The sequence below is a fragment of the Halyomorpha halys genome, unplaced genomic scaffold (assembly GCF_000696795.3).
Source record: "Halyomorpha halys isolate HHAL.00 unplaced genomic scaffold, Hhal_1.1 Scaffold500.1, whole genome shotgun sequence".
Taxonomy (NCBI): Eukaryota; Metazoa; Arthropoda; class Insecta; order Hemiptera; family Pentatomidae; genus Halyomorpha; species Halyomorpha halys.
The window spans coordinates 448,511-462,070 of record NW_027111990.1 but is presented as its reverse complement, the minus strand read 5'-3'; the positions used below and the strand labels follow the sequence as shown (position 1 = coordinate 462,070).

Genomic DNA, 13,560 nt, shown 5'->3' with positions numbered 1-13,560 from the left:
AATATTAAAATATGTAGGAAGAAACAATTAATTAATCACTTATAACACTAAAATATCTTAATTTTTTATTTGTTGGTAGACTTGTTATTACCCAATACTGTGCAGAAAAATTATTGCCATTACGTAGAATCTTAGTGCTTTATTTATTACAGCTAATGTAATTAATATAGTTTCTATAGTTTTGTTCATTTTATTCAGATCAAGGAGATATTTATTGTGCTTTATTTATTTTTTAAACCTCACACAACATTCAAATATGTTTTTTCCCTGCCCAGAAAAACTAATATTATATGTATCACCCCTCCCTAAAGGTAACTATCATCTTTTTTCCTAAAACCTTTTTGGATTCACTCATTTTTTACATTCCTAAAACGCCCCTTAATTTTTATGTGTTTTATTTTGAGTAGATTAAATGTAATTTTGCGCTTATTGTTTTTCCTATTTACTTTTATCCATTCATCCTGTGTTTATTAATTTCTTTTTTGCCATAGTTTCAATACTATATACTGAATAGAACCTAGTTAAATTCTTAAAAAATGTTGAAGTTTATTGCATTCTTACTTGAGTTTGGATTCAAATTCACACATAAATATTTTTTATAAGCAATAAAATATTATAAAGTTACTATGACTTTGAATGAAATGATTTGATTGAAATAAATCTATAAAATAAAAAGGAAACAAAAATAATGATATCCCGCAGGAACTAATAATTCTAATATTTTGTATTTACCTTTAGAATATTCTGATATTCCTATATTTTCCAGTTTCAAACTTTTATTAAATTGTATTTATCTCATATTTTGTATTTAGTGACAAATTTCTTCTTGAATGGAGCAAAAATGAAATAATTTTTTTTTCAAATTTGTTGCTTTTTTTTATTCCAAATCAACATCAGGATAATTTATTGATATTTCTCGATTGCTTCATCTTTATAGCTCTAAATGATTTTCCCAAACTGAAAATCATTTTGAAATATAGAAATAGTTTTTGAGAAGAGGAAATATATCTACTTAATTGTTTCATTTATACATTATATTTTTCTTACTTAAATAGTTTAATATTATATTTCAAGTATTTAAAATCTCAGTTTTACTTTTATGAAATTGGACCATGATGATCATAATAAATAAAAGTATAATCAATATTATATATTTGACTGTTTTCTCATAGTACATTTTAGGTTTATTATTTTCTATTGATATTAATAATTTAAGTTAGCAGATTTTTAATAAGAATTTTTCTTTGGTTTCAGGCTATGTCAACTGTAATACGAATCCTATTCAGAGCCTCACACAAATACATGGTAAGTTGTGTTTATATAAAATTTTACTTTTATGCCTTTTACTACATTTGGTGTTCATTTAATGCATACCATATTCATTAAGATATTGCAAGTTTGTTAGGATTGAAAGATTAATTATGTGTTTTCATTCTTATAATATTACCACAATAACTATACTTTTTTTAATTTAGAATGAAAAATATGTTAAAAATCAAAAGAGGCTTTGTAACTAGCCGTAAACATAACTTATAACAAGCTAATCCCCATTACTGTTTTATTGGGATGGTGGAGAACGTGAATTCATGGGAAGTAACGTCACAACATCAATAATAACTCAGTTAAACAGTAAATTAACTAATCTCTCAAATTTATATAAACTTGACAACTATTTTAAATAACATAATTTTAAAAGGTTCAGAAATTACTTCTTATATATTTCTACTTTTCAAAACTTTATGGTATGTTACTCTACCGGTGAAGTATTTGTTGTTAACATTATCATTTTCTATAAATATTTAAATTCATATTTATATATGAACGTTTTCTTCATTTTACCTGGAAAGATGAGTAATTGGAAAAATATCATCAAAAAAAGATAGTGAAATGATTACTAATGATGATTCATCATGAAATATCGATTTCAATATCATGAAACTTTACATCTTATGTTGCCATCTCTGTCATGTAATTTAAGCTTGTGAAGCTTATTTTATTCTCATGTTCTTTTAAAACATTTTATAAGGAATTAAGTTCAGTTACATGCTTCACTCATCCTCATGATTACTTACACGTGGTTTGTATTTGAATCTCATGAAAATATGATAAATATTAATTATATATCGTTTCTTGTATTTTAAAAAATTTTCGAAGTGATAAATCCAACTTAATTTTTATATTATTTAAAATGATTTTATGGAGTAACTCATAAAAATATTACTTAGAAACATGTATTTAAAAAACAAGTGTAAATTATTGGTTAGATAGAATACTGGTTCATTTTTCTTCAGTTTATATACTTCTTAATATTAAATTCAACAAAAACAACATTTATAAATATTAAATATTTACTATAAATACTTAATAATTAAGAAAATAACCTGTTATTCTAACAATTTATTACAAAGTAATAATAATAAAATGCTGATTTGTTGGATTTTCAGTGTTTTTTTAATAAACTGTATAATCTTTAATTTTATTTTCAGTTGATTTGGGTCTTGTTCTATTTTTGTATACATATTTATATGTTCTTTTAAATTATACTATTCTTCATCAGTGTTGATCCAATTATTTGTTGATTTGTTTTGTTTATTTTATTTTAGTTAGTGATCAAACCATATCACTTATTATGTTTCCTTAGTTTAAAAAGGAGAGTATCCAAATTTAAGTGAATTATCTACATAAAATATTGATTGATGTTAAATATATTAGGGTAATATGATGGCAGAAATATCAACAATACTCACAATAACAATTTATTCAATACACATCAATTACATACACATCATGTTTTTTTCTTTTAACATTAACAAGAACTCCATTAGTTATAGACTTGTGATTTCAAGTCATTTACTTTGGTATTTCAAATGTGCTGTAAACTTTGATGACATACTGTAAGTTTTCTATGCATTTTGTTTTCTGGCTAGTGATTCCAATTTTTTTCTGAACATGTTGAATGAAGCATGGGCTATTTTTTGTACTTCTAGATAAGATACTTACGGATGGTTTTAATATTTCACATTATTTTTTAGCAATTCATTGTATCAGAGTTTTCCTTCAAATTGACAAGTCAAAAATCAATATTTTATTGAAAAATTACAATCATATCAATAAAATATGTTCTATTCATTTTTCTTATTTAATTCTATCATTTAATTTAAATTGTCCTGAATGTTTTTTTTTCTTTTTAAAACTAAATAATTTTATCACATATTTTTTCAAAAATAAAAATATTCCATTATCAAGACTTGGTATATGTTGACTTTAGCTTTTTTTTTTGTAATTATCCTTTCCTACAGTGTTAAAGTGAAGTTAATCAGATTAGTTTTCATTGACAGTATTGATTTTTTTGTTATAGCTAAAAGTCCCTACTTTCCGGGTCTTGATGATCAGACTGGTTTAATGGAAGAACCTACAGGACAAATAGTTGAAGTCCATCAAACACAGTCACCATCAAGGAATCCACCCCACACACAAGTTTCAGAATCAGGCGAACGATATTCAAGGAAAGTATTTGTAGGAGGACTTCCCCCTGATATAGATGAAGGTATGGTATTTTAATTTATTTAATAATTTTTTTTTAATATTTGACAAGTTTTATTTAAGTTTTTTAAATTGAGTATTATTTATTTGTTTGTACTAGTATTATAAACTCCTTATACTACACTTAAATATTTTCAGATGAAATAACTGCTAGCTTCAGAAGATTTGGACCTCTTGTTGTTGACTGGCCTCACAAGGCTGAAAGTAAATCTTATTTTCCGCCTAAAGGATATGCATTCTTGTTATTTCAGGTTATTATAATTATTGCTATTATTTAGTAGATTTATGTGATTTAAAGATATTTAGAAACAAAAATTTTTACCTCTACTATATTCTGTATAAAATTTATTGGATTAGATATATAAAATGTTTAAGTTAGCCTTTGTCATTCATGGCCTTCCTAAGGGTACACTCATACCAAGGACCTCAGCTCATCGAGCTATGTCTGGTGTGTTTGGCTGGACAAATTCAAATTCAGCAGATTAGACACGACTTGAAGCGCTGATGTCTTTGGTATACATCTAAGTGTTCCTTGACTTCCAAAGTCTTTTTTTTTTTTATTTTTACATTCTGAAAATTATCTTTGACCATACCTATACCGTACAGTTTTTTCTTCTTAAATTTAATTAGAATTTTGAGAGCATCATTTGTTTTTCCCTAAATTTCCAGTATTCATTCATTATGGGTTTCTAAAATATTATGAAAAAAATTTATTTTATTTTCTATTGTAAAGACATTAAAAGAAAAAATAATAACCAAATTCTAATAGTTTATTTGGTAGGGTTAATCTAGCCATAAGCATAAAATGTGAAAAAATTAAATACAGTAATGGGATGGGATATGTTAATAATAGATATCATTCATTGTTATAAATTACTTCTGTTATTTTTATCATCATTTTCATTTCCTCAGGGTCCTCTTCAATGTCATGTATATTTCTTTGCAGTTCATCATTTATTTATTCTTTATTGGGGTGATAATAAGTGTTTTCATCAGTGTTTTATTATCTATTTCATTTAATAATAAGCATCTTCTCCTTTCCCATTTTCCTTTTCCAAGATTGTTCTTGGCACTTCTCTTGGATCAGTAAAAATCTTTAACATTTTCTTCAACGAGTATCTGAAAGATAAATTTGAAAACTAAATAAATCTTTTTTTCCTGCTGACATGCTAAATTTTTAAGCACAGAATTATTTTTTCAAATTAGCTAACTATACTAAAAAATTATGTAAATGATTATGTTAACACCACTATATGAAAGATTCATGCTTTGCAAGTATGTTATTTCCCATGATAAGTTATAATTACATACTTTGGGATAAGGGATGTATATGTAGGGGTATTGGTCCCAAAGCACCCCGTTCACAATGTTTTGGGTTCGATTCTCACCAGGGGCAGTTAATATTTATTTTTCGTAAGGCCCAGAAAATGAATCGTGACACTCCTATCTTGGTTAGTACATGGCAGCAACTTCAAAGTAGCAGTCAGGGGTTGGCAAAAAAGGACCACTAGACCCACTTGTCGGACTAGTTCTGGCAACAGTTACCAGTACCAGTACTTTTGGAAAGTGTGAACTATCCTGGATTATAAGTAAAGTTTATGCAAATTGGCAACCTGGGGTTGATTGGGATGGGGAACCTGTAGTTTTAGCATGAACCTAGTGAGATCACCTCTTTGCTTAGTTATTGGAGAGGAAACAGAATTTTCTTACCAAGCAATGTCTCAAGATATGGGTTTGGATTGTTTTATATCTACTACTAGGGTAACTCTTCTTGATATACTTTCTCACAGTAATTATTATTTTTGATCTTTTGACACTATTTTTTAAGTAGGTTAGTTGTTTTTCAAAATACGTTAAATTTTAATTCCACCTAAGTAATAATTTTGTTTTCTGTTTATGTCGGCATAAAGGTGTGTCAACATTTTTGCAAGTAAAGAGTATAGTAAATATCTTGGAAATATGTATTAACCTATAGTGAACTTTTATTCCCCTCTTATGTTTTATTAATTTTATAACTGACATGTGATTGTACAATTCTGAAAGTTTCAGGGACTGACCAACATCGTCATCCAAACATATTTCTTTACAGTAGTATATCATTTCATATATCTGTTTTATTCCTATTTTTCATCTATCAATTAAATAATTTTGTCATTTGGAATGATATTAAATTGATAAAAAAGCTCAGCTGTTGATCTATCAGCTCCCCAGGTGGCAGGGGAGGGATAGACCTAACAGATACTCCTATATAACTATTGTTTAACTATTTAATCTTATTCTAGAGACCAAATTATGTAATTGATATAACTATATCCACATCTCTGATGGAGAGGTATAAATTGTCTATTAAGGCTGTGAAATTGTTGCAAGTTGCTTCCATTAAACAAAACACTATGAAGTTAAAGCAAAAGGGTTTAAAGCAGCTTAAAATTTCTGATTAATACTTTTGAAAAACAATACAACAAATTGGCCAAGTGCATATTGATAAACAATAATTTGTTTTTATGGCTTTTTAACTTCCATTTACCAATATACAGTAAGGGAAAGAAATGCAATCATTAAAAAATTTGTATTTAGGTTTTCAATGGCAATGGACTTTTTAAGGTCCCTAAGTTCATACAACCAAGTTTCACAAAATGGCCTGTATGTGTATCTGTGTGCATGCAAAAAAAAAAACAACAATCTTATGTGCATTGTACATTACAGCCTTGCTCAAAAATAAAAAGTTTAAAAAACTCAAATTATATACTTAAGGTTGGTATATACCTGGAATGTTACAACAACTTTCTGTAATTACTTTATTTCATAAATTATACACATTTTAAATATTTTATCATAAATGTGTTTTAATGATTTTGATTAAATTTTTTATATCAATGTACAGTTAAATGACCTGCAATATTGGCTATATCTTATGCTCATTGCAATAGTCAAACATAGTTTAAATGTCAAATTTTCAAAATAACTTCCTTTAAAGGCCCTTATAAAACATAAACTATAATATTAATTATATAAACTAAAAAATAAATAAACTTAAACAGAAATATTTTTCCAGATTGGAAACCATTCCAAAAATAACAGTTGTTATATCAATATATAATATACCGTTGAAAAGCCAAAAACTTTAGAAAAATTAATATCTAACATGTCAAGTTATAGAAGGTAACGTAGAGTTATGAAAAACGTATAAATAAACTGGATTTTAAATAAATATAGTCATGGTTCAGTGATTGTTATGACAATAATCATTTTTGGAAAAAAAAAAAGTAGCGAAAATTATCCTGCTCATCTTCCCAAGGAAACCCCCATTAATTTTATTTTTTATTTTTACTAACATGTATATAAATATTTTGTAAGGGGAGGTTTTGTGATCATTTTTTTTTGAGGTTTTGTACAGTTAGAGCCAAAAGTATTTGTACACCTGGTTTAAATCAAATAAATTAAGAATTATTGCTAGTATTTGCAATGAGTAATTTAGATAAATAAAACCATTTAATATTACATCCATCCTTTTATAAAAAAATTATACTTTTGATAATATAAACCACAAATAATTGGATTTTAAATAAATTATTTAAAACAATGAACCAACAACTTGAGTCAGATATATTCATACATGTTATTTTTATTATATTTAATTGATGATTAGACTTTCAGTAATACTTTCTGTTACCTTTGGCTCTTATTATAGATTGAAAATGCTGTGGCATTGAATCAACTATTTTTTTTTGTCAATAACAAAGAAAGGTTGTCCTACTCCTCGGTAATAAAATGTTTTAGTCATAGAAATTAGGAAACAATGCTTTTTCTGACTTGATCTTTTAGATATTTTTACAATTGCTCTGTAGAATCAGTATTCAGTGGCTATGAGGGTTTATCATTTGTTTACTACATTTTAGAGGATTCACATTATAGTTCTTTATGATGTTTTATGAGTGACCCTAGGCTTAGCAGTGGAGACTTCATTCATTTCATGTTTCCATTTCAAACTATAGGGCTTTCAGTTGTTTTCAAATTTTTCAGCATTGTTTCTAAACTTTCATTACTGAGAAATGGGACAAAATTCCTCTGTCATTGTCATTAACATCAGTTAATTCAATGCCACGGTCTCTTCAATTTATACTAACAGCCAAAATGACCCTAATAAGTGTTTATAAAAGTTTCCTCATCGATTTAATGTAATAAAAATAATGTGCACGAATCCTTTTGACACACATTGTTAGTTGATTATTTTGAATAGTTTATTTATAATCCAATCATATGTGGTTTATATTATCAAATGTAAATTCTTTTTAATAAGGATTGATGTATTATTAAAAGGTTTTGTTTATTTAAATTATTTTCTGCCAATTGTAGAAATAATTTTTATTTTATTTTATTTAAAGTAAGTGTACTAATAATTTAGACTCTTACTTTATCTTTCAGTAGTCCCGTTGGCACAGAAATTAATTTCTACTTCAAGTAGAGTGGTAAGTAAAAGTTGTGTGATGTGTGCACCAAACCAGATTTTTAAGACTTAAGATTGATATAAAATTTTTAAATTGGTTTTTTTTAAATGAAAAAAGCTTATTAAATAGAAAAAAATCCCTTGACATAAAAAAAACATTGGATATAGTTATCACATGTACTTCTAATTTCATTGTTTTAATCAATCATTACTAAGTCAGTTAATTCTATATGAGGTTATAAATAGTAAAGAAACAACTATAACAGAATGTATATCATTTAAAGGAGTACCCTTTGTGGATTTCATTATCATATTATTATTGATATATTCTCCTTGGATTTATGTTTCGAATTTCTATTTTTTTATTAATGTTTAACAGTCCTTTTACATTTTCTAATTTCCTTTCTAAAATGGTGTTTGTTAGGTCCTCTATTTTATTTTGCTTGTTATTTAGTCTATTTTATTTAGCTTGTTTTATTTTGTTTGTTAATTTTTTTCATTTCTGATTTTAATTGTCATTGCTATTGTTATTCCAGGATGAAAGCTCTGTTCAGCAACTCATTGATGCCTGTATACAGGATGAGGACAAATTATATCTATGTGTTTCTTCTCCTACTATCAAAGATAAACCTGTTCAAATCAGACCATGGAGGCTTTCTGATGCAGATTTTGTTCTTGATGCATCTATGCCCTTGGATCCAAGAAAAACAGTGTTTGTTGGCGGCGTTCCAAGACCTTTAAAAGCTAGTGAGTTTGTTAACAGCTTGAGAAGTACAAGTGTTATTAAACGGAATTTCTAACATTAAAATTACTGAAGTAAAAAAGGATACAATATATATAACATATAATTATAATCTTAGGATCAAAATTTATAATGGCTTGTCGAGGAGTAACCCTGTTACTATATCAAAAATCATAATGTAAAGATTTTTGAAGAGAGTATAATACCTATTTTTAAAAATTATTTGAACCAAAAATATATTTTTCCATATTATATTATCATCATGAATAAGAATATATACCAGCATTTTTGAGGTCTCTCATTCACTTACTTAAAAGATAATTAAAATAATAAATAGTAAAAGATTAGTAGGAGCTGGTTTGTGTGAGAAGGGATTCAAAATAAAGAGCATTAGTGGTAAGTTTTGGGAGTGAATGCAAGGCCTCCTTGACGGGGGGTACCCCTGGTGGAGCATTAATCAAAATAAATATTTTTTGAATGCTTAATTTCATAAAATTTTTCGAGTTTGATTAAGGCTTCATATTTAGAAAATGGAATTATATTGTACTTTCACAAATAGGAAATGGTGAACATCTATAGCCCTCATTTATAGTACACAACTTAGATTTCTATGAAAAGCTTAAGACAGCGGTAGGCATGTGTTAGTTTTTATAGTAATATGAAGATAGTTTTAACACTTAAAAGTAATGTTCACCTCAATTAACATTTTTTTATTATTATAAATATATAGGACATGTATGAATATCATTTAGTTTTATACCCTTGAAGGGTATCTATAGATTTCATTTATATCAAAATAGTTTATTTTGTGAAAACCACAATTCTAAGTAGTTATCAAAGAAATTGTTTGTATAAGATTGTTAATAAAGAATAAATATTGACTGACTTCCGATTATCAGGCTAGTAGTATAATGAAGATATTACATATTTACTGAGAAAGGCCATTTTTTAATGTAAATTTCATGTGATTTGCAAATCATCAAATACAGCAAAAGTATTAAAGAACATGTTATTGTCTGTGTGGGATTCATTGAGCAAATAGAATATTTTGAGGTCACAATAATAGTAAAGTATTTTCATAATCGTAACTTTTGTTGAATGATTATTCATTTTTTAATAAGCATTTTTCATTTTGTAAATATAATTAAATGTGTAAACTAATTATTTATTTGATCTGTTTAGTCGAGCTGGCTATGATCATGGATAGACTATATGGTGGTGTGTGTTATGCTGGAATTGATACCGACCCTGAACTAAAATATCCAAAAGGTGCTGGGAGAGTTGCCTTTAGCAACCAGCAAAGTTATATTGCTGCTATTAGTGCAAGATTTGTGCAATTACAGCATGGTGACATTGATAAAAGGGTAAATTTTTAAGCATATTTGTTTAGAAATAAAAATAATAAAACCTTACTTAAATATGATGGTTGATTACTGTAAAATAGGGTTGATAGTAGTTGTGTTTTGTTTTCATTATATTTAGTAAGAAAACAAAAATCCTTAAATCTTTATCATTTTACTGAGAGTTAACTCTTATTTATTGACATACTCTGGACATACAGGGTTATGAATGTTAGGGACCATCGATACAATAACCTACAAGATTTATTTACATTCAGTTCTTTGACAACTACAATCCCCTAGAAATATGTTAGTTTTTCAGAAGTAATTTTAATTTTAAAATCAGAGTGAAATCTAACTTAAAAGACACCTCTCCCCAATGGAAACACCTCCCAATGAACGTTTTTCAAGATTCCCATCCTGAAATAATTTTGACCCCAAAGCAACGGGCTCCCCTCTAATTGAGTATTTTCAGTCTAATAGGGGATGGTTTCAGAAGAGTAAAATAAAACGCTCTTTTGAATTGGGTTATTTAATTTTAAATGAAATTTTTACATTTTTGTCTTTCCCCTTGGCAATTTTCATAGAAATAGTACAAGAGCCGGGAAGAAAAAAAGGCAGTTATCTCACCCCAATTTTTGATTACTTTAATGAAAACTAGGTATAATTACTAGTCAAAATTGATGAGTCTGCCAAGTATAGGTAGGGGGAATAATAAATGGCAGCTGTTTCAAAACCTTAAAAAAAACACAAATTTTTCATTCGGTGCTCTGTATCTTAAAAACTACCAATAAAACTAGAAAATTTAAGAGAACATTATTTAAAGAAGAGTAAATTTGCTGAAATATTAGCCCTATTTATGTCCAATAGTTCTCAAAATACAGCTTTTTAAAGAGCAAAATTTCTTAAAAATCTACTGAAAGATTAGTAGTTAGTTAATTTATTTTGAGAATTCTATATCTCAGGAACTATGTGACATAAAGATGTCTATTAACACAGAAATTAAAGCTAAATAATTGTACTATAAAGTAGTTTATGATCTTTACCTTCGTAGGAATAGTAGTTTTCATGATATTTACTAAAATAAATTGATTTATAGTTGTTCAGACAATAGGTTTGATTTATGAAAAACCTTATTTCAAAAACCATTGGATGTACAGACATCTGCCAGCACTCAAATTAAAGCCAGTTAAATTTACTACAAAATAGTTTATAACGTTTATCTTTTTAGGAGTAGCAGTTTTTATGATATTTGACAAAATGAACTCACAAAATGTTAATTTCTAGTGGTTCGTATAAAATGTTGGATTTTTGAAAAAATATATCGCTAGATCCATAAGACGCACATATGTCTGCCAACACTCAAAATAAAGGAAATTTATATATAAGAAGATGGTCAGGGTTGCGGTCAAAAGTGAAACAAAAATAGTTTACAACTAGATAATATTTAATATTTAAATAGTTGTAAACTATTTTTGTTTCACTTTTGACCGGAACCCTGACCATCTTCTTATATATCAATTTTTACGGTCAACTATATATACATATATAAAGGAAATTTAACTTACTATATAGTAGTTTATGACAGTTATCTTCGTAGGGGTAGTAGTTTTTATGATATTCACATTTGAATATGAATTTGGCAAATGAAAATTTGTCCGAACAACTATAAATCAATTTATTTTAGCAAATTTCATGTTAACTATTACTCCTACAAAGATAAACATTATAAACTACTTTATAGCTCATAAAACTAGCTTTAATTTGAGTGCTAATAGACATCTATACGTCAAATGGTTTTTGAGATATAAATTTTTCAAAATAAATTCACTAACTAATGATCTTTCTGTACTTTCCATACAACATTTTTATGAAATGTTGCTTTTTAAAAAGCTATGTCTCAAAACTATTTAACATAAATAACTCTATTAGGGCTCATATTTTAGCAAATTTACTCTTCTTTAAATGACTTTCTCTTAGGTTTTCTTGTGTTGTTCCTACTTTTTAAGATATAGAGCTCCGAATGAAAAATTAGTTTCTTTTATCGCTTTGAAACAGACGCCATTTTTATTTCCCCTACCTATACTTGGCAGACTCATCAATTTTGACTATTAATTATACATAGTTTTCATTAAAGTAACCAAAAATTGGGGTGAGATAACTGCCTTTTCTCCTCTTGGGCTCTTGTACTCAAATTTCCTCTTACGCTCTTCATGTTTTTCTGTAAATTCCTCAAACCTGAAATTCCTTCTGAAATGAGTTCTTTCAACTCAAATGTTAAAAACCACATTGTGTAAATTTTTTACAATACAATAAAAATTGAAATTTAAAAAAAGAAGAAATGTTTGCTGTGCCGAAGTTTGTTAAAAAATTTAAAATAATAAAGACTCAAATCACAGGTTTTTTGAAAAATGCAGTAGACTTACTATACCCCTACCGATAGAATGTTATGTATTACAAAAGTACTTTAAAACATATTATTCTGTGAGGATTTCATTGAATGAATGGAATATTTCATGGTCATAGTAATAGTAAGATATTTTCATTATCATTACTTTTGTTAAATGATTATTGAATGAAAAGAGAAGAATTGAATGACAATATGCATGTTTTGTGGTGTAACTTGGGAAAAAATTATTGGGGAAGCCGCACTTGAATGGTTTCAGCAGCTACAAGCTAAAAAAAAAAAAAACATTTCTGGGCCAATCATCCAAGCAATTTCTACAACCTGACCCAAAAAAGTTGAATTTCTTCTGAACAAAAAACAATAAATGTTTCTAGAATGAAGTGGTGCATTAAAATGCTCTCAAGAGCTTTGCTGAATCAATATTTTTCTCCAAGTATGTATTCAAGAAGAACTCAGAATAATTAAATGAAATCTGCAATAATTCTTTATTGATTAATATTTATATTTCCTCTATTAATTAATCACCACATATCACTGTGTATTTGTTGATCTAATCCTTTTTCATGCTAAATTCTCAGATGCCTGCGATTTTGTAGTGACAGTGGCATAACTAAGAATGAATGCACCCCAATTTGGTTGTGTTTTTCCTATGTACCCTTTCTCCCTCGGTCGAGCTGTACCTTTGCAAGTTTGTATCAATAAAAAGACTAAGTGATGGATAAAAGTCTTGCATTATTTTACTGTGTTGCCAATATCAAAATTATATTGATGATCAAAATTATGGTGATGTCTATAGGAACAATATATTTCTTTCTTCTAATTTCAGTTTATTTTAGAAACACTATTTTTTTTTTATTTGTTTATTTTTATTATTGATCAAAATTATGGTGATGTCTATAGGAACAATCTATTTCTTTCTTCTAATTTCAGTTTATTTTAGCAACACTATTTTTTTATTATTATTTTTTTTTTTACATTTTCTCTACATGTACCTTTTTATTTAATTCATTTTTTTATTTTAATTATTAACAATACACAATAAAGAAAAATATATTTCCTACAGCTGGCATATGTTTCTTCC

The 13,560-nt window shown here is 27.2% G+C and overlaps 1 protein-coding gene across 2 annotated transcripts in view; it reads left to right on the top strand.

Annotated features, from left to right (window-relative positions):
* Nucleotides 1–13,560, top strand: part of LOC106683631 (translational regulator orb2) — a 235,336-nt gene that overhangs the window by 208,554 nt on the left and 13,222 nt on the right. For both annotated transcript variants that reach the window (XM_014425232.3, XM_014425230.3), the window contains 5 exons: nucleotides 1,255–1,305; nucleotides 3,359–3,547; nucleotides 3,682–3,794; nucleotides 8,527–8,737; nucleotides 9,915–10,096. In XM_014425232.3, coding sequence (XP_014280718.1) covers nucleotides 1,255–1,305; nucleotides 3,359–3,547; nucleotides 3,682–3,794; nucleotides 8,527–8,737; nucleotides 9,915–10,096 — 746 coding nt within the window. The remainder of the gene's footprint in view (nucleotides 1–1,254; nucleotides 1,306–3,358; nucleotides 3,548–3,681; nucleotides 3,795–8,526; nucleotides 8,738–9,914; nucleotides 10,097–13,560) is intronic.